Source organism: Coregonus lavaretus, assembly GCF_964263955.1.
Source record: "Coregonus lavaretus genome assembly, chromosome: 6".
In the NCBI taxonomy this organism is placed as follows: Eukaryota; Metazoa; Chordata; class Actinopteri; order Salmoniformes; family Salmonidae; genus Coregonus; species Coregonus lavaretus.
In genome coordinates this window covers 35420706-35443100 of record NC_139993.1, presented here as the reverse complement: position 1 = coordinate 35443100, position 22395 = coordinate 35420706, and the positions used below count along the sequence as shown (strand labels likewise).

The 22395-nt window shown below is 41.8% G+C and overlaps 3 protein-coding genes across 3 annotated transcripts; all 3 read right to left on the bottom strand.

Moving 5' to 3' along the window:
• Positions 1–603: 603 nt before the first annotated feature.
• LOC311130270 (basigin-like) lies at positions 604–12435 on the bottom strand. Its single transcript, XM_084162991.1, has 8 exons — positions 12153–12435; positions 5038–5206; positions 4102–4190; positions 3739–3881; positions 3167–3440; positions 1635–1659; positions 1455–1524; positions 604–1305 (listed from the first exon to the last, which is right to left on the bottom strand). Exons 1-7 carry the CDS (start codon positions 12214–12216, stop codon positions 1470–1472), a joined length of 819 nt encoding a protein of 272 aa, XP_084019117.1. The 5' UTR covers positions 12217–12435; the 3' UTR covers positions 604–1305; positions 1455–1469.
• On the bottom strand, positions 6449–6991 carry LOC311130271 (basigin-like). Its single transcript, XM_084162992.1, has one exon. The coding sequence runs from the start codon at positions 6897–6899 to the stop codon at positions 6528–6530; it is 372 nt and encodes a 123-aa protein (XP_084019118.1). The 5' UTR covers positions 6900–6991; the 3' UTR covers positions 6449–6527.
• A 4393-nt stretch (positions 12436–16828) lies between the features above and the next one.
• Positions 16829–22000, bottom strand: LOC311130926 (E3 ubiquitin-protein ligase RNF126-like). Its single transcript, XM_084163738.1, has 9 exons — positions 21903–22000; positions 20634–20692; positions 20372–20432; positions 19904–20142; positions 19644–19712; positions 19447–19516; positions 19192–19285; positions 18903–19018; positions 16829–18664 (listed from the first exon to the last, which is right to left on the bottom strand). Exons 1-9 carry the CDS (start codon positions 21975–21977, stop codon positions 18509–18511), a joined length of 939 nt encoding a protein of 312 aa, XP_084019864.1. The 5' UTR covers positions 21978–22000; the 3' UTR covers positions 16829–18508.
• Positions 22001–22395: the final 395 nt, after the last annotated feature.

The following is a 22395-nucleotide window of genomic DNA, read 5'->3' as shown; positions in this document are numbered from 1 at the left end:
GTGGATTACTTCACCTGAGAAAAGGAATAGTTGTGCCAATATAGGCTACAATATCCATCAGTCCAGAAATGTCGATTTATTCAAGACACATTGATAGGCTGTGTCAACCATACCACATAGAATCACAATGGTTCCTCCACTGATGATTAAATGGCACCCTCTTGTGTCGAATCTTCTCAGAATGATTTGGGTGTGTAGGTCTACTGATGTAATGTTGTACAGTGAGTCTATTAGTGGTTTGGCCTATGAAAATCAGACTTTTACTCCACTCATTTACTAGTCCCTAGGACCTAGGCAGACAAATTGCCTCCCACAATGTAAACAATGTTCCAGCATACTTAGTGCTTTTGTCATAAGTCTGCGATTTCCAAGACTACTCCATTACCATTAGGTAACTCCTTCTGTATGCCAGCTTCAAGTCATGCCATTTACCTGAGGACCAACACCTTGCTGTACAAACCTATTGCCAATGACCATCCAGGGCACTTAATAAAAAAATTACTTTATAGCTTTACATGTGGGATGGCCTATAGCATTATATTGCCTTGTGGAAATAAACAAAAATGTCCATCTTATTCAAGCAGTAACAGACAATAGACCACATCTCTTAAAATCAAATAACTTTATTGAGTTTGTGCAAATTGGTACAGTTCTGTTGAATCTACTTAGTTACTTTTAGGCAAAATTGACACTAAGTCATATTTTTACATATACGTCTTAAACTAATGGTGCACATCCAGTCACAATACTAATCAGGCCTGATTAATGTCACTTTCCCCCAGCCCTATAACTAACACACCTGATTAAACTAATTGCATTCTAAACTGAAGACCATGATTAGCTGATTATTGGAGTCAGGTGTGCTAACAGGGGCTGGGGCAAAAGTATATCAGTGTCCAAACATTTCACATCCCTAGTAGGATCCATGTTGCTTAACAGGTGGCTGTTCAGGCTTGCAAACATAAGAGCAGATATTTAGAATAGTGAGGGACAGTGGAGGAAGCTATAAGCACAAATAGAAAAACCACCAATAGATCATTCCCACGTAAACGTTTACAATGGATTTCACTACGAACAAACTTCTAGAACGGCAATAAAACTCATGCAAAAGCCTAAACATGTTTCCCGGCAGCACAATATGGAGAGAAATATAGAAGAAAAGTGAGAGGAAAATTCAGTCCATTTCTCAAGACACTAACTTTCAAGAAAAAAATTAAAAGTTGTTTAAAAATCGCAGGGTGCACTAGATTATGTGATGCTCAGCAAACCAATGCTCTTCATCCTGGAAGATGGTCATCAGGATATCTGTCCGGAAAGACAGGGGACTGACAATTAGATTGATGAGAGCTCAACCACTACAGGAGTTGTACTGCTTTGATTTTGCAATCAGAATAAATTAATTTGAAATAGGTGCATCCTGTCGAGTGGATTGATTCAAAAGCCCTCACACACACCTCTCTCATCTTCTCTCAGTTGGAGTTCCTTTGCCTGACGTCCTTGTGGTTTGTGGCAGCATTGCTTTTCCTGAAAGACATTTTCCATCCAGAACTTTACAGTCCATCCAGCAATGTATATATTTTCTTGGTGAGAAATTGTATTGCATTTTTAAATGTCAGTGTGAAATGTGTACTTACAGGGGAGCAGAACCTGAGTCCTCATCTATACAGCAGCACAGGGACAAGAGAAAAGATTAGTCAACAGCTGAGACTGTCTAGTCAGTGAGACATTCTACTAATGAGTAAGGCATGGAGAAGGCATTCTTTCCACAGACAATGAAGGAAATGGTGACAAAGTTCCAAGTACTTCTTTAAGTAGGCCATTGTCAATTAAGCAAAACAAAAAACAAGCGTACACTGCCATAGATCTATCTACAATAAGAAAATACAGTTACATCGCTTGAACTTTATTAAAATAACCTACGATAAATCCTTTTATTTAAAGAAACTGCAGTTATGACAAATCTACCTTCACTGTATCCCAACTATGATACCATATCGTCTTTCAGGAACAATCTGTTCTGAACATCACTCAAAATCATGCAAACAGGGCAACCAAGTGAAAAGAGAAACCTTGCAGTGACAATGCAACACCGAAAACGGTTATAGACAAAGCGTACAGGCATACTACAGATCAAAAGGAACCATCTGGACATGACCGTTTATTCACGGTTAAATCAAAGAGTAGGTGCCCTCAGGCAATGAATGAGATCAATGACATGATATCCATATTATAAAAAGCTAAAATTACTTATCATGCATGGAGATCAAGATGCAGATGGCATGCAAGACAAAATATTAAAAGGTAGATACAGAAATATGACATAACCAGCCAAGTAACTTCTTGCTTGCAGACAACAGTTGTTGTTGATGTCTGTAAGCACGAAGTTGGCCCCTGTGTATGATGACATCATACTGCTGTGTGTACCTTTAAAACCCTAAACCCTTAGGCGTTTCCAACACTTCATACCATGACATTGGGCCTTATTTCCTCCATCTCCACATAAATCACATTACTTAGGCTATTTGACCCTTTCCTTGGTGTGACAAAAACACATTGATTGGTGGTCATAAAAATATGGCAAAGTTTTAGCAGTCTGAAAATGTAATTCAAATTTAGCCCAGGTTGGTCTAATGTAGGAATGCAAGGCCAGTGGAAGAGTTCCTTATTAGATACATTCTTAACAAGTGAACGCAGTGCATTCCCATAGCTTCTCAGTTACTATCATCTCAGGTCAACCACTTCCGCCTGACATGCAGTTTTGATCACTTACCAAAACGCAAATGCAGCAGCGAACAGAGAAATACAAAATGGAGAAAAGGTGTTCTAATAGAAAACCAATTGCTTTTGATCTAATGAAATTACTAAAATCATAAGTGGAAAACATATTTTAAAATTGCAAATCAAGAAGACCACGTAAAATAACAGTAAACCTGCTATATCCAAACCATTAAGAAAAGACTAAGTGTTGAGATATCATTAAAATGGCAGCTAATGCACAGCAATCTTTGGAGAATGACAGTGCATCTGAAACTAAGAGACTGTTCTGCCACTGGAGGGCAGCAGACACTCACAGCCAAATCATATTGACTTGGCGAGGTATGCTACTTCAGAAATAATTAATGGCAAAACAAGAGTACTTCATTTCTCTGCGGGTGTGTCTACGTACCGTCGTTGATCTCATCAGGCTTTCTCCTCTTCTCGTAGATGAAGATGATGCTGACCAGGATGATGACCTCGGCCACGATGCCCAGGAAGGGCCAGAGGGCAGCCAGGCGGCTACGGACACGCAGGTGGATCTTGTCGAAGGCCGAGCTCACTTCGCTGGCCCCGTAGCACATGTAGTCACCCATGTCCATGTCCATGTCCATGTCGTTGATGGTCAGGGTGGTCCTGTTGGGGGTGCTCTTGATCTCATACCGGTCAGTTCCGTTGGTGATGGCCTGAGAATGCCATAGACCGGGAGCAAAAAGTCATTCAACACCCATTTACAGATTTCAATACTTCTCTCTTATCTAGGGCAGAGACCTCTTTGGATAGTACTTGTGCGTGTGACATTACTGTGACTTCAATCAAGATATTGATTTAGTCAACGACTCCTAACATTGGAAAATATCTACAGCACGGGTGAGGGAGTTCAATCACTCAGTTCAGCCCAGCATCAGGGTCTATTTTGGCTCAGTGAAACCAATTTTGTTAAGCCTAATGTGTATCAGTGATGTAAAGTTTGGTAAAGCGTACCTTCTTCAGCATCTCTTCTCCTTCCAGTTTGTACCACTTCCAGTCAGTATGCAGTGGGTATCCATGACTGACACAAACCAGCACACCCTTGTCCTGCTCATTTCCATGCTCAGAGCGTTTATAGGCAGAGACATGGAGAGCAGCTAGTGACAAACATAGGGATGCAGGTTTTTATGGGATAGCCAATAAGTACGATTCATCCGAAACACCTGCAGTTTTATAAACAAATTGGCTATTTAAGCCTGTTACAGCTTTCAGATACTCAAAGTGCACTAAAAGGTAGTAACATGCATTGGCATAGCTAATATGTCAGTAAAAGAGACTTCACTTTATTTTAAAAGAAGTTAAAAAAGGATGACTTACTTTTGACTTCAATGGATTTCTTCACCTCAGGCTCAGAGAGGAAGACGCACTCATATACTCCACCGGAATGGAAATCAATTTTAGCCAAGCTAATGGGGAAAAAAAACCAATAACAAAATGTAAGCCCTAAAGATAGGAAACATAGGCCTTCTACAACACAGACTTCACTCAAACAATGGCTTCGAACACATCCCAGTCATGAAGTCACTTTGCCTGTAAAAACACACTACAAAATATGCTGCCCCAACATGCTGAACTTCAAATAGCACCCTGTTGCTGTTGAGAATTAGGAAATAAAAATGCCTCTCTCCTTGTTACAAACGCTTCTACTTCCCCCTGGTAACAACAATCAGACTTTTGTTTCGGCAATGGAACCCTCCCTGCTCTTTACGTCTGATGGGGAATTAAGGTCAGTGCGAATGAAAGAGTGGAACTGCTAGGGGCACTTATCCGTGACGTTGCCAAGGCTATAACCAAAGCTGCACAGTCCATCTCGCTGCTAATTAATGGCTGGGCATGCATGGGCATGGCCTGGAATGCTACCACTAATGGATGGTGTGTGTGTGTGTGTGTGTGAGTGAGCGAGAGCTAACGAGTTACCATGTACAAAATATATGGAGGAAAGGTCGGAGTGGTGCTTCATTCATTCATTCATTCATTCATTCATTCAGGGCTGCTGAGCGGTCAATCTCTGTGTGACCTACCGTGCTGCTGACCAAACAAACAGGCTTGGGAGACCGTGAAATGTACCAGTAAATGGTGGCTAATAATGACAAGCAACGACTGCTAGGTTCAGGACAATAGCTGAATCTCGAATCAGCGAGCCCAGCTCCGGGAAATCGTTTCATCGCTCAGATGGGAGTCCCGTCCATCTGGTGGATCAAACATGCAGATCAAAACATGTAGACACACGCTGCCTGCCTGGCTGGCACTTACTTGTGTTCGGTGTAGAGAGCAGGAGAGTCCTTCTTCGATGACTCGATCACATTGCCATTCCTCATCCAGTAATGACCTTTGACTGTGGACGTGGGGTTGGTCAGATTGCACGAGAGGATGGCAGAGGTCTGGTTGTTCACCTCCATAGGTGAAGACACGATTATGGGATCTGTAGACAAAGTGAACATATTAATAAGCCATCCTTTGATATGACCACATCTAGCTGGATCATTACCGTAGTAATGTTAACACGAGGACAAGCCAAGTGTAACTAATTCTTGCTTGTCTTTTCAAGTACAGGATATTGCTCAAATAGTTTAGGGTAACTAAAGACACACAAAAAAAAAAAAAAATCTAAGATGTAGATTTCATCCAAACTTACAAGGAATTTATAGGGTTTACAGGTCATATGGCATCTTGATACCAACATGTTGCAGCACAAACCTTGAGACTGTTCAGGGCTTGACATTGCTTTACTATCCTTTAACCTAAACCTCATAGTGACAACTGATAAGGTCTAGCTTAGGTTGTCAAAAGGTTATTTTCATAATCAAATTTCAAGCCAAGAACAGCACAATATAAATGGCAGCGCAGAGCTTTCCAAGAAGAGGCGGATCACACATGGGCAGGCACCTAAATGGAGAGCTCGGGCTGAACCAAGAGTTCAAGAGAAGAGGGGTTACACTGGGAAGTTAATCTAGGAGACCATGAGGAGAGGAGCTTGTAATCAACACATGCAGAAGAAGCAACCGGCAAGGTATGGTGTGGCAGGTTGGTGTTACAATGACAGAGAAGAGGAACGAATAAGAGGATCTTTTGGTTTGGTTCAGGTAGAGAAATCCACAAATAGTCAATAAATACTGGACCACAAGGCAGAAAGATGCCCTATGGCTGAGAATCAACACAAAGCTGGGTTGCTGTCTTCTGTAGATAATTTAGTACTCCTAAAGAGCCTAAAACAGGTCTAAAGAGTGTAAACACAACAGGACAGTGCCCATGTTAGTATCAATTATTACACATTCTATTACTTGGACAAGACAGCAAAATAGACAAAATGGAAGCCAGCAAGAAGCTAACCACACCATAATCTGACCCCTTTAAAAAGAAAATGACAATTTCATGATTCAAAAATTAGATGCTGCCATTTGCAGGTTTCAGACCTTATGACCAGTATTATCAATATTATGTGAAATATATTTTCCTAATTCATTTAAATAAGGCTTTGACATAGGCCTGGTAAAAAGGCATCAGATTGAGGGTAGTGCTACGGCAGGTAGGACATGTCTAAGGAGAGGTCCGGCCACGCCTTGTGGTCAGGTTTGCTCTCCACTACTGGACATCACAGGAGCTCAGTGAGGGGAGAGTAGGGGAGTCTGGGTGAGACAGGCAAAGGGCAGGAGAAGGTGTGGGACAGGAGCTGGACCACTCGCTGTCCTCTCTACAGGGAGACGCTGCCTGGCTGTACGCATGGCATGGCCTCCCACCACCACTCACTCACATTCAAACACTATAACGTTAGCCTGTGAGCGGATCCACTTGATTTTGGGTGCCTTCTTCAGCTCGTTGCGGTCGGGGTCGTTGGAAGCGCGGCACTCGTACGTGCCCGAGTCATTGAGCGTGAGGTTTAAGAGGTGAATGGAGCTGGTGGCGTGCTGGATGTAGGTGGCGTTGATCCCGACGCGGTCTTCCCGCGCCCCATCGAACAGCTGGGTCATGGTCTCGTCGGGCTCCTCACCCTCTATGAACCACCACTGCACCTCAGGGATGGGGTTCCCGGTCACCTCACAGTGTAGCTCTGCAATGTCCTCTATCAGTTTCATCTGGGACAGGGGCGACTTGACAAAACCAGCTGAACAGGCCATCGTGGGGGGAGGGATTGATTATATTGATTTGGGTTCAGATTGGTTTTAGCACATCCGGCAATTTTATGGAGGTGAAAGTAAAACATGTGATGGAAAAGGCAAGCAGGCAAAAAAAGAAAGAAACAAGAGGTTAATAGAACACATGAATGAGAAATGGCACTTCGAAAGAGTAGGGGTTTGAGTATCAGCATTTTAACCAAAAACAGTTCATGCCAAATGGCTTTTTAGAATCCTTGATAATCAGACCCATTGCAGATACAGAAAAGTTGAATGACGTGCATTAAATCAAAAGCCGCTGATAAAACCAGATACATTTCATGAAGGTCAACTGAAAAGAATGAAATGTAGTTTTTGTTATTCATTGCACATGAGTAGGCAAAGCAGATGGATGAAAATGCTATTAAAAATGTCAGATATGATTCAAAATTGTGTCTGTAAATGTATTAAATTCTCTGTCGGTTTGTCAGTGTTGATGAGAAGTGCAGGGCTTAGTTATTAAATCAAACACCTGATCTGACGTTGAGGACAATCTGTACAGGATTTAATACCCAGGAGGAGCAACGGAGGAATAAAATTCGCACGGCGCGAGGGAAGCTGTGTAGAGTTAGCCCCCTGTAGGGTCATTTCTATTGAATTCCACAAAACAATCTTAAATCAACACACAGGAGAACAAAACCTTTGCAGACTTTCAACATCCAGGCCCACTTGCATAAACAATCCAGGAGATCAATGATGAGGAAATGCTTGAGAACAAACTCAGGGATCCCTATGTAACGCTGCTTGAACAAAGACAACCATGTTTTCAGACAATGTCTGAGCCACACCCTTTCTCTTTATTGTATTTTTGCATAGTAGGACAATAACAAGAGGTGGTGGTAGGTGGACATTTTCTGAATAGTTGGCCCCCTAAAGACCGGAGACAGCATGTCCAGAGTCAAACTTGTGAATCGGATTGGGGTTGGTGGCACGGGTGGCTCTGGCTCTAAAAATCATGTGACCTTTTAGCTCAGGGTGGCGGGATCCTTTTAACCATTGCAAAAGGTCACCTTCGTAACAAATGCTGTACAAAACAAATGTAGATACTGACTTCACATAGGCCTGAATGAAAATCATACCTAAATTAGGTGTGTTTCTAGCTTGTATCAAACTTTATTTAACCCACCAGGAAGTTCCACCTGGAGAATTTTTTTTTTTTAAACAAATTTTGGAAGGAGACCTGACCAAGAAGACAGCTCCAGTATACCCCTCCTGAAATCAGCGTGACTAGCATAGCAAAAGGACAGAGGACTGACTGCTTGGAATGGTTGTCAAGTTAATGTGTTACAGCTTTCTAAGGACATAGGGCCACCTACTTATTGTAAACAACTAGGTTTCTATTTTGTGTGAATGTTAGCTGAGGACAAATAGGACGTTTCAAAAGCAGGTGTGATAGGCGTGTAAATGCTAAATATAAAACAGGAACACAAAATGTCCTGCAACAGGTGAGAGAAAAAGTCAGATAGCCTAGAGCTCAAATCTGCACCCTATATTGTGAAAATACAGTAGCCTTTCTTGACATTCACACTTCACAGGTTCCACTAGCATTGATTAGTGAGTAAGAATTTGATCATGGTCATTACAGTTGTTTGTATGCAGCATTTAGCCTACCCATAGTGACCAATTATGCCGACAGAAAATGGACAATCAAAATCGCAAACCAACAACATGAATCCTGAACACTGTTCAGGGCACAGGGTCAGACTGTGCAACAAATGCTACTAGCAAAGATTTTATCTGACATATATACGTATCAATATTCTATTACATAAACAATGGCCTTTTATGAGCCCACCCTACTTCATGACTCCGTTCATTTTACATTTACGTCATTTAGCAGACGCTCTTATCATTTGAATAGGAAATGCTTCAAAACTTGCTTTTCCTGACCTTGTTTAACCGAAGGGTAAATGGCTGCCTGCTTTCTATAACCTACTTCTCAAACCAAGTGGAAATATAGCGCAATGGAAATATAATTGTATTAATGATCTGGAGCTGCCATAGTGGAGCCCAGCCCATCCAGCATGGGGACTGCCTGTGTGCTGTAGCTTCAGAGGCATCTGCATTCCCCTGGGACATGCCCTCTGAAGCTTTCATGCCACTCTGTATATCTGGGTCAATGGAGGACCTAGCATAGTAAAAGGACAAATGCAAAGTCCAGTTTCCCCAGACTGTCCTGGCAAAAATCAATCTTTTTTGTTAGGTTTACCCATTTAAATTGTTGAGAGCATATAGAGCAGGCTACAGTGTGTGTGTGACTTATCTATCAAATCAGCTTTTGAAAATACAAAGCAAGTTCCCCAATAATTTGGTCCGGTTTTGAGGATTAACCAAAACCATTAGGCCTAAGATGTAGCCATTTTCACACCAAATTAAAGGAGCTAGCAATCTACATGCAAGAATATTATACACCATCCCCATCATTCCTTATCTAGAATGTTTTAGTGTCATTAATTGGTCCAAAACACATTGAATCATCATAAATCAGTCCACATACTGCCTTGTTTCTTTGACACTGAACATAAGTTAATAAAATGGACCGTCACTCTGAATTGGCAAAGTTAACAATGAGCGCATGATGCACGGCATGCAATGCTTTACTAAGTACTCAAGGTTGCGTAATGTATATAGACTGCCATGGCTTGAGGCTCTTCCAGGCTTAGAAAGTCAGCACAATCTTAAATAGACAAGGCAGTGGTTGTGACGGAACATTATAAGGAGATTAAGGTCATCTAATTTTGTTGCAATCTCTGCTAAAAACAAGCTTCCACAACAATCTTGTAAACAAAAAGCTTCTTGTTTGTTTGACACATTCATTACATTTGGGGCGGCAGGTAGCTTAGTGGTTAAGAGCGTTGTGCCAGTAACCGAAAGGTCGCTGGTTCTAATCCCCGAGCCGACTAGGTGAAAGATCTGTCGATGTGCCCTTGAGCAAGGCACTTAACCCTAATTGCTCATGTAAGTCGCTCTGGATAAGAGCGTCTGCTAAATGACTAAAAATAAAATAAATAAATACAAATAAATGTGTAATCATATAGAAACGTAATATTCAGTGTGAATTTAAATGTGGTAGCATGTTGTACCTCTTGAATAATTGTATGTTATTCATCTCCATAGAAATGCTACATATGATTGAGGTAAAACATAGGCCAACTTTATTTATTTAAAATGGGACGTCTTTATATGACACAGCAGCTAACCTGCTAGTTAACATCTAATGGTTCAGCCAGGCACACTGGTCTACACCGGTTTAAAGACTGTAGCTAAAACAAGCCAGAGGCACAAGCTGAGCTTTGGCTCTCACACAAAACTAGCTGAGACTTCAAAACACACGTGTCTGGTTAGTCTGCTAATTTACAAATTCAACAACTGGCAACACTAAAAAAAACATTGTCTGGTTTATGAAGAAATAAACCAACGTCTATGATATTTGGCCAAAGGTGATGTTGGTCACGGTGAGGGATCGGGTGAAAAATGTGCAAGCTAGCTAGTAGATACTAGTAGTAAATGTTGTTGACACTAGATTGCCTATTTAAAACGAGAGTTATTTAATAAAACTATATTCTTGATGATGGCAGGTTGCAATATGAAAACTATTTTTACCTAACGTTAACCATTACAATAAGTCACCAATTTTGATCACTGCAATGTGTATAAATTAGCTACCTGGTTAAGCCATTCATAGACGCTAACTACCTTTAGCGCCTATTGAACATAGTATCTTCTTGCCGGAGGAGTTTAGTTAAGAGCCCAGAAGCTTGTTCTGAATATTAACACGTACCACTTGCGGTACGGTTTTGGAAACATAAGGAACGTAGCCATCTTTCATATCAGCAAGAAATCATTTTCAAAAAACAAAAAAGGTTCAAATACTACACACCTTTAAAGGGTTAGTGTTCCCACACTGCCATGTTACTGCGCCGGTGTACAGAAGACAGACGATAGATTTAAAAAATAGACAGAGGCGACCACCTATGCTAAATAGCCATCTAGCGTACTCTAACACACTGTAGCGAAAGTATAGTTCATCAGATGGTTGGCAGAAAATAACGACCCTACCGTTACTCTTGTTCACACTGAGCTGCACTGGGGTTGGAAAACTTACCTCAATGCATGAATGGCATATGCTACTGTACCTTTATCCACACTGCTCCATTGAGAATATAAATATGTATAGTTTTCTGGAAAAGTGCCCTTTTTGTCCTTGTGCTAGCGAGCAGTAGCCATTATGGAATTAAACTTTGCGTAGAACAAAGGCGCTGATTGGCTAACAATGCCATTCCAAAATGGCTGTGGTGGCTACTGCAAGCTAGCATGAGGAGGAGAAGGGCCGTTTTACGGGAAAACTAACAGTATTTCAATCTTCTTGATGTATCAGTTATGAATAAAGGTACAATTTGGAGCAGAGTTGCATATCCCATCCCTGCATCGAGGTACGCTTTCTGACCTATATCTCACGCTGGCTCCACATTGCATTCCTACCCTAGTGCAGCTCAGTGTAAACAAGCATAACGGTAAGGTCAGTATCTTCTGGCACACAGCATATGGATCTGTGCAAACCTGCTACAGTAGCTAAGTGTATTTTTTTTATATTTTATTTTTTTAAGAGTCTTTCTCGCTGATATGATAGGGCCATATCAGCATATGTTTCGAAAACCGTTTGGCAAACGATAATTGACGTTCTTAAATGCCTCGAAATTGTAATTCACATGGAGCCAACCGTGGACGAATTTTATAATATACTAGCTAGTTATTTATGAATATTGTTGCAAATCATCCCATTTTTGTCAGAACTCTCTGGTTTAACGATACACAGTTGACGTTACCTGGATAAACATGACTGCGAGTCTGAAATGATCAATGGTTCTGCGCTTGGAACGCTGTGACCATTATTACTAGCTAACGACGTTAGCCAACTTAGCTAACGCATTACAAAATAACGTTTTGTTTCCTAGCTAGCTAGCCACTCGTTCATTTTCTAAAGTACCTAGATGGCAAAGGTTGACTGCTTGAAAAACGTTGGAAAACATTCAACTGTAAAAATACTGTCTTAACTACGTGCATGAAAGCACAGCATCAAATAAGTAATTGAAAAGCGCTAACGTTAGCTTGTTTGCTAGCAAGCCAGTGAGTTAGCACGGCACACACAACCGAGTTATTCTAACTCAATGACTGTATATGAGGCCTAACTGCTAACTAGCTAGAAAAAAATATTACCTGTCAGGGCATTGGCTCGGTACAAGCACAAGAGGAGGGCACTTAAACCCCACAGCAATTTCATTTCGACGATTTCCTTTTCTGGCACAGATATATACTGTCAATTTCAATTGTTTTTAAAAAATATGTTCGCTTGACTCTTCTCCACCATCGACCGAGTTGGTCGTCCTCTGTTTGTTCCTCAACTCAATCGGTAACGTCGGGAACTAGCACGTACACATGACGTTCGGGCGTGACCAAGATACATTTCATTACCAAACCACAGAGTTTCTAATCCCAGAGTAACATCACTTCCGGGAACGCTTGCGAAACAGACTTCATTCCAGTGAGCAGATAAGGCCAGGGTTTGAGTAGTCAATGGGCGCGTTTGAGTTGTAAGGCAAAAGTAGCCGACTGTAGACAGAAGTTGGACAGTAAAGTCGGGGGAGGTACATTTGCGCCAACAGCAAGTCGGACAACTTCTGCTGTTTTTGTGACAGACATGGCATTCCCCTTTGTTACTGCTGATGAAGTGGATGCTATCGAAACTTCTCCTGCATCAACATGTGCCAAGGAATGAATATCAATTAGACTTTTGCTTTCAAAAGCAGCTCAAATATAGCGTAAGAATGAACTAGCCATTGAATTATACCGTGAAAATATATGCACGCTCTAGAATGCCCTTCAAGCCAATCAAAAACAAGTATCCAACAATGCCATGGTATTATTAAGCATTATAAACTGGTTGTTTCGAGCCCTGAATGCTGATTGGCTGACCGCCGTGGTATATCAGACCGTATACCATGGGTATGACAAAACATTGTCCATATACCATGGCTAAGGGCTGTTCTTATGCACAACGCAATGCGGAGTGCCAGGACACAGCCCTTAGCCGTGGTGTGTTGGCCATATTTATATGCCATTTAGCAGACGCTTTTATCCAAAGCGACTTACAGTCATGCGTGCATACATTTTTTTTTTTTGTGTATGGGTGGTCCCGGGGATCAAACCCACTACCTTGGCGTTACAAGCGCCGTGCTCTACCAGCTGAGCTACAGAGGACCCCCAAAGTGCCTTATTGATATTATTAACTGGTAACCAATGTAATTAGAGCAGTAAACCCACCCAGTTTATAAGCATTGATAATAACCAATTATGGGTGGCAACATCAACCATTTATGAGCATGTAGTGCCTTTTTCTTCCAAACAACAGGTTGTCTCCCACAATGCTTTTAATCCAACTTCAAGATGCAGTTGGTGAGGAGCATGACCTTTGATCACATGGTTGTTGTAAAGGTCATGCAGTTGAAATGCAGGCACAAGTCGGACAATTTTTATATCCATAATACAACACACTTTGAAAGGCGGTGACCAACATTGGTCAACGTCTTGCCAAAAGTGATCCGCTCGAACGTGCCCATTGAGAGATGTGAAAAATTATTCCTTAGTTGTTAATTTTTCTCGAAATCTAAAGGCACGACCTAGATTCGAGCCAATGTCTTATGTAGTAAACAAGTTATTACTCCAACCTAGTGAAAGTGACAAACTGACACGTTTTCATTTTCGTAAAAAAACACTTTATATTGAAGGAGTGCCTTTGAGTTGACGGCCTGCACGTGTTCAGTTTGGCCAGTCAGACCGGATGAGGTGTTGCTGCGCATGAGTTTAGCTAGCCAACGTCGCCATGACATCGTCTATCGGGGAAGCAGTTTCTTCCTTTATTTTACCAGGTAAATTGACTGAGAACATATTCTCATTTACAGCAACGACCTGGGGAATAGTTACAGGGGAGATGAGGGGGAATGAATTAGCCAATTGGAAGCTGGGGATGATTAGGAGGCCATGATGGTATGAGGGCCAGATTGGGAATTCATACTCAACGGTCTTTGACAAAACCCCCTTTGTAAAATCACATCCAAGGAAATTCTCCCTATTTTTTGGGGCATGTCACTCATGGATGTTTTTCTCATACAATACCCGACAACCATTTATATGGTTTCCTCTTAAAGCGGTTCAGGAAATCTCACTAAATAGATAGGCAGGTGTATCAGTGGCAATTAACCTAGAGACCTACTACATTGCTTTTGAGGAAATGACAGCTTGAGAAATTGCTTTGAATTATAATAGAAACAGAATTGTGGCAAGCAATTCTGAAAATCGAAGTGTATAAGACTTGCCATGTCTACTCTAGCAAATTTACTAATTACTCTGTTTTAGAAGCAAAAAAGTACTTTATTTGAAATGTGATCTCATTCATGAGGATCATGTTTAAAAAGAAAAAAGAAGTGAAGTACCAATGTTGGATTGGATCTGTTGTACAATAGGCATATCCAATTATACTTAAAGTACATTAGATACCGTATAAATAAATATTTGGTACTAAAATGCAGCAGGCACTGGATTTGTAGTGTAACGTGTATCCAAGACATGCCCTTTGGTTGATCTCACAAGTAAAAAACAACTGGACAACAATTATTTTCCCTTAACTAAACACCGTGCCAAAGAGGTGTAATTTCCAGTGTTGATCATTAAGGAGTTCATTGTATTACCCTCTGATGAGTTCACAACTAAATGTGATATCATTTGTCTAAATGGGGGAGTATGGGAGACAGTCCCAGAACGATTGTCAATTATAGCGCTTGAAAACAATCGTTATTTCCATTATGCAACAAGGCTTTGTTTTATATAGTGTGACAAAACAATTGGCTATCATTTTACATTTACGTCATTTAGCAGACGCTCTTATCCAGAGCGACTTACAAATTGGTGCATTCAACTTATGATAGCTAGTGAATAGTTGTATTGTTGTCTCAGGCAACCTCATCGAAGGGTTGTGTGACAAACAGTAGCCGTTTTGTATTACACTCCCACCTAGTGTCAAACCCATGTAGGCATGAGGAAATGCATAAGTAATCTACACTGAGTGACTGAAATCTACTAGATAACCCATGAGTTATAACAAGATATTGGTCTGATAGCATTAGCATTTTGGGGACAATATATAGATGTTTTAACTACTGAGCACCAGATTTCCGTCCAGATATGTTTATGATAAGCTTTATACACTGCTCAAAAAAATAAAGGGAACACTTAAACAACACATCCTAGATCTGAATGAATGAAATAATCTTATTAAATAGTTTTTTCTTTACATAGTTGAATGTGCTGACAACAAAATCACACAAAAATTATCAATGGAAATCAAATTTATCAACCCATGGAGGTCTGGATTTGGAGTCACCCTCAAAATTAAAGTGGAAAACCACACTACAGGCTGATCCAACTTTGATGTAATGTCCTTAAAACAAGTCAAAATTTGGCTCAGCAGTGTGTGTGGCCTCCACGTGCCTGTATGACCTCCCTACAATGCCTGGGTATGCTCCTGATGAGGTGGCGGATGGTCTCCTGAGGGATCTCCTCCCAGACCTGGACTAAAGCATCCGCCAACTCCTGGACAGTCTGTGGTGCAACGTGGCGTTGGTGGATGGAGCGAGACATGATGTCCCAGATGTGCTCAATTGGATTCAGGTCTGGGGAACGGGCGGGCCAGTCCATAGCATCAACGCCTTCCTCTTGCAGGAACTACTGACACACTCAAGCCACATGAGGTCTAGCATTGTCTTGCATTTGGAGGAACCCAGGGCCAACCGCACCAGCATATGGTCTCACAAGGGGTCTGAGGATCTCATCTCGGTACCTAATGGCAGTCAGGCTACCTCTGGCGAGCACATGGAGGGCTGTGCGGCCCCCCAAAGAAATGCCACCCCACACCATGACTGACCCACCGCCAAACCGGTCATGCTGGAGGATGTTGCAGGCTGCAGAACGTTCTCCACGGCGTCTCCAGACTCTGTCACGTCTGTCACATGTGCTCAGTGTGAACCTGCTTTCATCTGTGAAGAGCACAGGGCGCCAGTGGCGAATTTGCCAATCTTGGTGTTCTCTGGCAAATGCCAAACGTCCTGCACGGTGTTGGGCTGTAAGCACAACCTCCACCTGTGGACGTCGGGCCCTCATACCACCCTCATGGAGTCTGTTTCTGACAGTTTGAGCAGACACATGCACATTTGTGGCCTGCTGGAGGTCATTTTGCAGGGCTCTGGCAGTGCTCCTCCTGCTCCTCCTTGCACAAAGGCGGAGGTAGCGGTCCTGCTGCTGGGTTGTTGCCCTCCTACGGCCTCCTCCACGTCTCCTGATGTACTGGCCTGTCTCCTGGTAGCGCCTCCATACTCTGGACACTACGCTGACAGACACAGCAAACCTTGCCACAGCTCGTTTTGATGTGCCATCCTGGATGAGCTGCACTACCTGAGCCACTTGTGTGGGTTGTAGACTCCGTCTCATGCTACCACTAGAGTGAAAGCACCGCCAGCATTCAAAAGTGACCAAAACATCAGCCAGGAAGCATAGGAACTGAGAAGTGGTCTGTGGTCACCACCTGCAGAACCACTTCTTTATTGGGGGTGTCTTGCTAATTGCCTATAATTTCCACCTGTTATCTATTCCATTTGCACAACAGCATGTGACATTTATTGTCAATCAGTGTTGCTTCCTAAGTGGACAGTTTGATTTCACAGAAGTGTGATTGACTTGGAGTTACATTGTGTTGTTTAAGTGTTCCCTTTATTTTTTTGAGCAGTGTATAGATATATATATATATAATAGAAGTGTTATTAAACCAATACATAATAATTCACTTGAATATTGAGCGGTAACACCCAAAACATCTTTATTTTCACATCGGTTAATGTTTTGTTCAAGGTTTTACATCATCTGCAAATCAATATTCCACTTTAAATTGTCTATTGTGAATTTTACAAAAACATTTAATTAACTTAAAATAAGTTGCACTGAAACTTGCTGATTATGTATGATCGAATAAGAAAACGCTGAGTTAGAATGCGTCTAGCATGTTAACTACAATGGATCCAGCACCCAAATAAATTATCCAAAAAAACACCAAGCCAAATGTAGTTTGTTTCTTAATTGAAAGAGCAAAACAATGGCACCAGGGCAACTTAAGTCAGTAAGAAACAGATACCAAATGAGGTGGACCATACTTTTCTCGTCAATGATTTTGAAAAATCTTCTACTCAAAAACTGGAAATCAAATGATCCTCCATCACTCCCGAGTGGCATCGCAGTGCTAGCTGTGCCACTAGAGATCCTGGTTCGAATCCAGGCTCTGTCGTAGCCGGCCGCGACCGGGAGACCCATGGGGCGGCGCACAATTGGCCCAGCGTCGTCCAGGGTAGGGGAGGGAATGGCCGGCAGGGGTGTAGCTCAGTTGGTAGAGCATGGCGTTTGCAACGCAAGGGTTGTGGGTTCGATTCCCATGGGGGGCCAGTATGAAACATGTATGCACTCACTAACTGTAAGTCGCTCTGGATAAGAGCGTCTGCTAAATGACTAAAATGTAAATCACTATGACAGTGGATTAATCAAAAGTATTATTTAAATATTGAAAAGGTGTGGGCTACAGAAAAATAGAACAGTGCAATTTGAGGCCAGATGGCATAGAGTGCTACAAGCACTGGAAAGTTCCAGGGGATTAAGGATGAGCGGGAGTGTGGTTGAGACATACGTGATGTGTATGGTTGTGGTGGGAACATGTGGGTCTGAGCAGGTGTGATGTCAATGATGTTTGTTGAAATTTGTGTGCGTCGGTTTATTGGTCTTTTGTTTATGTATGCTTGTTATTGTTTGAGAAAATTGTAAAATCGTACAAAAAATAAATGTAAGAATGGTAAATTCATATGTACTTAAAAAAATAAAACACTAAACATTTGATAAGATGTTTCCAATCCATGGAAACAAGCTGCAGAATCCAAACCAAGTACACATCGTATACTCAGCCTCCTTCCTTCACCCCTGAAAGTTCCCTTGAGGCCTTTAGCTGTACGGATATGGATGTTACTTAAAAAAAAGAATGTAAACAATATATATTTCTCCTTTTTCACTAATTGCTGTGCAGACAAAGTATTAAAATTCATATACCTCTCGATGTAAAACAACAACTGTCTTGGTAAGAGGTCACCAGAAAAACCTCCCCACCCCTGTCCGCCCTCAGAATGCAGGACTAACTGGCTTGTTCTGTTGTTGTATGATGGTTATCCAGAGTGACCCCCCTAATGTCCCTATCCTCCAGATCCTCCCCAGGCAGGGGGCCAGCATTCCTGATGGCTTGAGGAGAGCCTCAGGTGGGGCAGAAACACATTGACTTTCATTTGATTGGATTCCTGCTGGCTCCGGTCCAGTGTGAGGCAGCGCTCCAAGTGAGGATGAGACTGGGTGTGTGCTTATAGCTCCCCTCTACTGGCTGAGACTGGCACCCACTCAGGGCAGTTCACAGGGTGGTGTGGGGTGGGGAATGTTTTTTAGGAGTTGTTGGCTGAGTTCTCGTTGCTGGTTGAACTGGAGGACGGGGGTGTAGGGGAAGAGGAAGTGGCAAAGTTCATCCCTGATAGACCTGGAGGATTCATAGCTGTGTTCTGTCCACTCAAGCTTTTCCTGCACACTGGACATGTGTCGTGCTGTGGAAGAACACAGGGGCACAAACACAGAAGACATCACTATATAATTAGTCGTCTTCAAGAATCTTTAAAGTAGGGCCAGCAGTTTTTACTGACCACTTAACTTGCCCAGGAGAATATATGTGGGCCAATATATGTTTGTGGTTTGGTGATGGGGGTCAGGAAAAGGTCATCTAGGGTTTGTCAATGATAGCACTAAAAAGAAGGGTATATATATATATGAGTGGAAAGGTCTTACCTGTTCAAGCCAGGGTATTATGCAATCATTGTGAAACAAATGATTACATGGAAGTTGCCTAACATTTTCTCCAGCACTGTAGTCTTCTTTACACACTGGACATTCTAGACCTGAGCCTGGAAACAGAAAACAAATTCCAAGATGTAAATGTGTTCAAAAAAGGCTTAAAAACACCCCCAAACCCTATGACCCACTGACTTCCATAGAAAAAGAGCAAGACCACAACAAGTCCAGCCCACAGGTGATGCAATTGACTGTGCTGTGTGTGTTGATGTTCAGGGTCACTCACCGACATGCTCCTGTGTGATTAGGATTGTGGGAAGGCTCTTGATTTTGTCCCTGTCAGCTGGCGGAGGGCCAGTGTTCTCAAACTGATTTAATAACTAGGGGACACACAAAATATAACATTTTATTTGATACTGCGTGGATCATGCTGACCAAACAACCATTTTCACAATGCAAATATGCAGGTATTTTTTGTGTGCTTTTTGACGGTTAATTTAGAAATGTTTAATAATATGAGTGGTAAACAGTCAATACGTACCTGTGTAATGACTGCATCTAGTCCGTTGGCACCCCAGGCATAATCCATGGGGTTTGAGTGGAGCACTCCCCTATAAAGGAAGATAAACAAACAAACATCAGCTGGAAGACAGAGTCAGTTGGATGACTTCACCAAAGTTTTACATAAAAACAATGGGTCATAGTACATCCCAGTATCTTGAGACTAATTGTACTCACCAGGGTCCCACACCAATATTTGGCATTGCTGTAGGGGCGATTATTCCATTCACTAGCTGCTGAATGATTCTACACAAGAGGACAAAAAAAACATGGTTATGTTCTGCATGCATCCAAAAATGAGACCTCATTTCATCATTGCTTACATAGAACAGGGGCGACAAGCTAAATCATCAAAGCTCAGAGGAAAAGAGACAAACCTATCACTGGGAACTGCTGACATCTAAAGTTAATGAGGTACCACAAGTCACTGAGCTTACCCCTCTAGAGTGGGCACTCCCTCATGTCTTCCTGCCTGCCTCCGGATGCCATGGCGTCCACGAGGTTGCCTGGTGCCGTAACGCTGCCGTGATGCCAACTCCTGTTCCTGCAGGTTCTCTGTGTCACGGTTGTCCTCTGTTCCCAGCCCCGCTCCAAAATCGAAGGAGTTATCAAAGACACCTAGAGCAAACTGGCCGTAACCCGAGGGGAATGTAGCCATGTGTGAAGGGTCCACATTCTACAAGAAATTGACAAACAGACACATTCATAAAATTACTTGGGAGTTCTTTCTGTACTATTCAATGTTTATAGTCAACAGAAATCCCAACTACGTCAAAAACCAGGTGAAATTTCAACTGAAGAAATCTTTCCAGAATGCACAAAGGCGTGCTTTTCTGTTTGTTAAGATAACAATAACATGGTCTAGCCTGTATTTATCAATAAGCTGAATAAATAAGCTAAGAAACCTCAAACGACTGTTGGTTCTGATCACCGCTGGAGATGGTGGATGTGGACCCATTTTCACTGCTGTTCAGGAAGAGAAACATAGAAAACAACAGTTAGCATTTTTGGAGTGAGATTTTTAAAATTTGTGCACACCCTCTTGACCAGAGTGGTGTAATCATAGGTGAAAAGTTATGTGATGCCAAGTGACAAAATCTATTGACACTTGTTGGCATCTTTAATCAGAATGTTAACAGAATGCTTGCCATCACACATTTAACAAACCTTCTCTCCTCCAGCAGTTCCTCGATGAAGCCAGATTCACACCGTGGACATGTGTAATCCTACAAACAAATATTACAATGCCTTTAGGTGTCATCTTTGCATTCACTACCACACACAGCTAGCAATCAGCTATTGAATCCCTACTTCACTACATTCAACTATGAACGTGGCCAACTTGAAAGAACAACCAGACATAAAAAGGAGATAACCCAAATTAAATACAATAATCCACAAATAATGACAAATAATCCTGGAAGGACTTCAATTGTGTTCAGTATGTAATTCAGTTGTCATTAGCACCAAACTGGGGAAAGCCTACTGATGAACATTTCATTGTGAGACACACCTTTAGTATTATATGACAGATCGTTCCAGGCCCTGACTGTTATGCTGTTGTGATTTAACTGAATGGCACACACACAGCAAGAAAGAATGCAACGTGCCATTGTCACTGAGACTGTAGAATTTCAACACTAGACATAATATTTTAGGTTTGGCATTGGAATCTGCCAGCAAACGACTAACCTATGTCTACGCTTTCTAGAGAAAACCTTAATACCACCATGGAAATATTTACAATAAACTGTTCCTTGAAGATACTGGAAAATTATGACTAGCTAAATACAAATCGTCCTCTGCTGCAGCTGATCTGGATGTAGTCATGAGGCCTACAGGATGTTTGGACACTTAATGGAATCCTTTAGTAATCATTCATTGCTAATCAGGATGTAACTGTCATCAGATGCCATTGTCAAGCATTGCTGGCTGATATCAAAGGCAGCTCTGATGCATTCCTTGGCTAAGAGTGCTTGTCCCATTTCTAGCTAACTAGATATGTGGGTCACATTTATATATTGCATAGATTTCATGCCCTAGCTAAGTAAAGCTGGTTAGCACATACACCGCCAAGCTAGCTACTGTAGCTAGCTACAAACGACGCAACTCGAGACAGGCTAGCTAGGTAGGCAACGTTAGCTAGTTAGCTTAACAGAAAAAAATATATCAGATACGGTTAGTTGGCTAACTAGATAGTGAGTCTCTGATTTCACACACCATCCTTCCTGCTAAAATATTAGTTAGCTAGTTCTCATTAGCTAACTGTCAGTTGCCAGACATAGAAAATCCGGTTAGCTCAAGTTAGCGTACTGCTTAGCTAGTTACTAGCCAGAGTGGCTGTTCGCTAGCTAGAAAGGCTAAGGACCAACAACAATGTATCTACCCTGCACGACTATTGTCTTTAACTTCTTGCTTCTTGTAAACGTTACTTACGGGGAGGCGAGGGCTGATCTCTTCCGAACATCTGTGACAGAAAAACCGTCTGGACCATGGAGGTGCTTCTGCCATCTTTTTTGTTCACTGTTTAAGTGGGAGAGGGAGACAGTACGGCGTAATGAAGGGGACAAGAATCGTTCGCTCACTATAATATAGGCATTATACCTCAGTTAATGTACGACGCGCTAGAATGAACTATATCAAACTTCCCAAATGTGTTTTAAATCTGTATTATCCAACGTATTGTAGGTAGCTAAAGAAAAACAATGGCATCTTTATGTAGGCCTAAATAAGCATTTTCGTTGCACTAGTTTCCAGTAAATTAGCAATACAAAACATCTTCATGTCCTTAACTGATGTTTGTTGTATAATGATAAGGTAAGAAGCAATACAAAGCCAATATGAATTTCTGATAGTTTTTAAAATAAATTAAAATGAACAAGATAAATGTATAACTAAAGAAATTCAGGGGAATAATGAAGCGCTGATA

Excerpts from the sequence above, each read along its gene's own strand:
- LOC311130271 (XM_084162992.1), bottom strand. The coding sequence starts at position 6,899 with ATGGCCTGTTCAGCTGGTTTTGTCAAGTCGCCCCTGTCCCAGATGAAA.
- LOC311130270 (XM_084162991.1), bottom strand. The coding sequence starts at position 12,216 with ATGAAATTGCTGTGGGGTTTAAGTGCCCTCCTCTTGTGCTTGTACCGA. Across the intron at positions 1,660-3,166 it reads GCCTGATGAGATCAACGACG|ATGAGGACTCAGGTTCTGCT; the intron begins GTACGTAGACAC and ends GCTGCTGTATAG. Across the intron at positions 1,525-1,634 it reads GACTCAGGTTCTGCTCCCCT|GAAAAGCAATGCTGCCACAA; the intron begins GTAAGTACACAT and ends AATGTCTTTCAG.
- LOC311130926 (XM_084163738.1), bottom strand. The coding sequence starts at position 21,977 with ATGGCAGAAGCACCTCCATGGTCCAGACGGTTTTTCTGTCACAGATGT. Across the intron at positions 20,433-20,633 it reads GAACTGCTGGAGGAGAGAAG|CAGTGAAAATGGGTCCACAT; the intron begins GTTTGTTAAATG and ends CTTCCTGAACAG. Across the intron at positions 18,665-18,902 it reads TAATACCCTGGCTTGAACAG|CACGACACATGTCCAGTGTG; the intron begins GTAAGACCTTTC and ends GTTCTTCCACAG.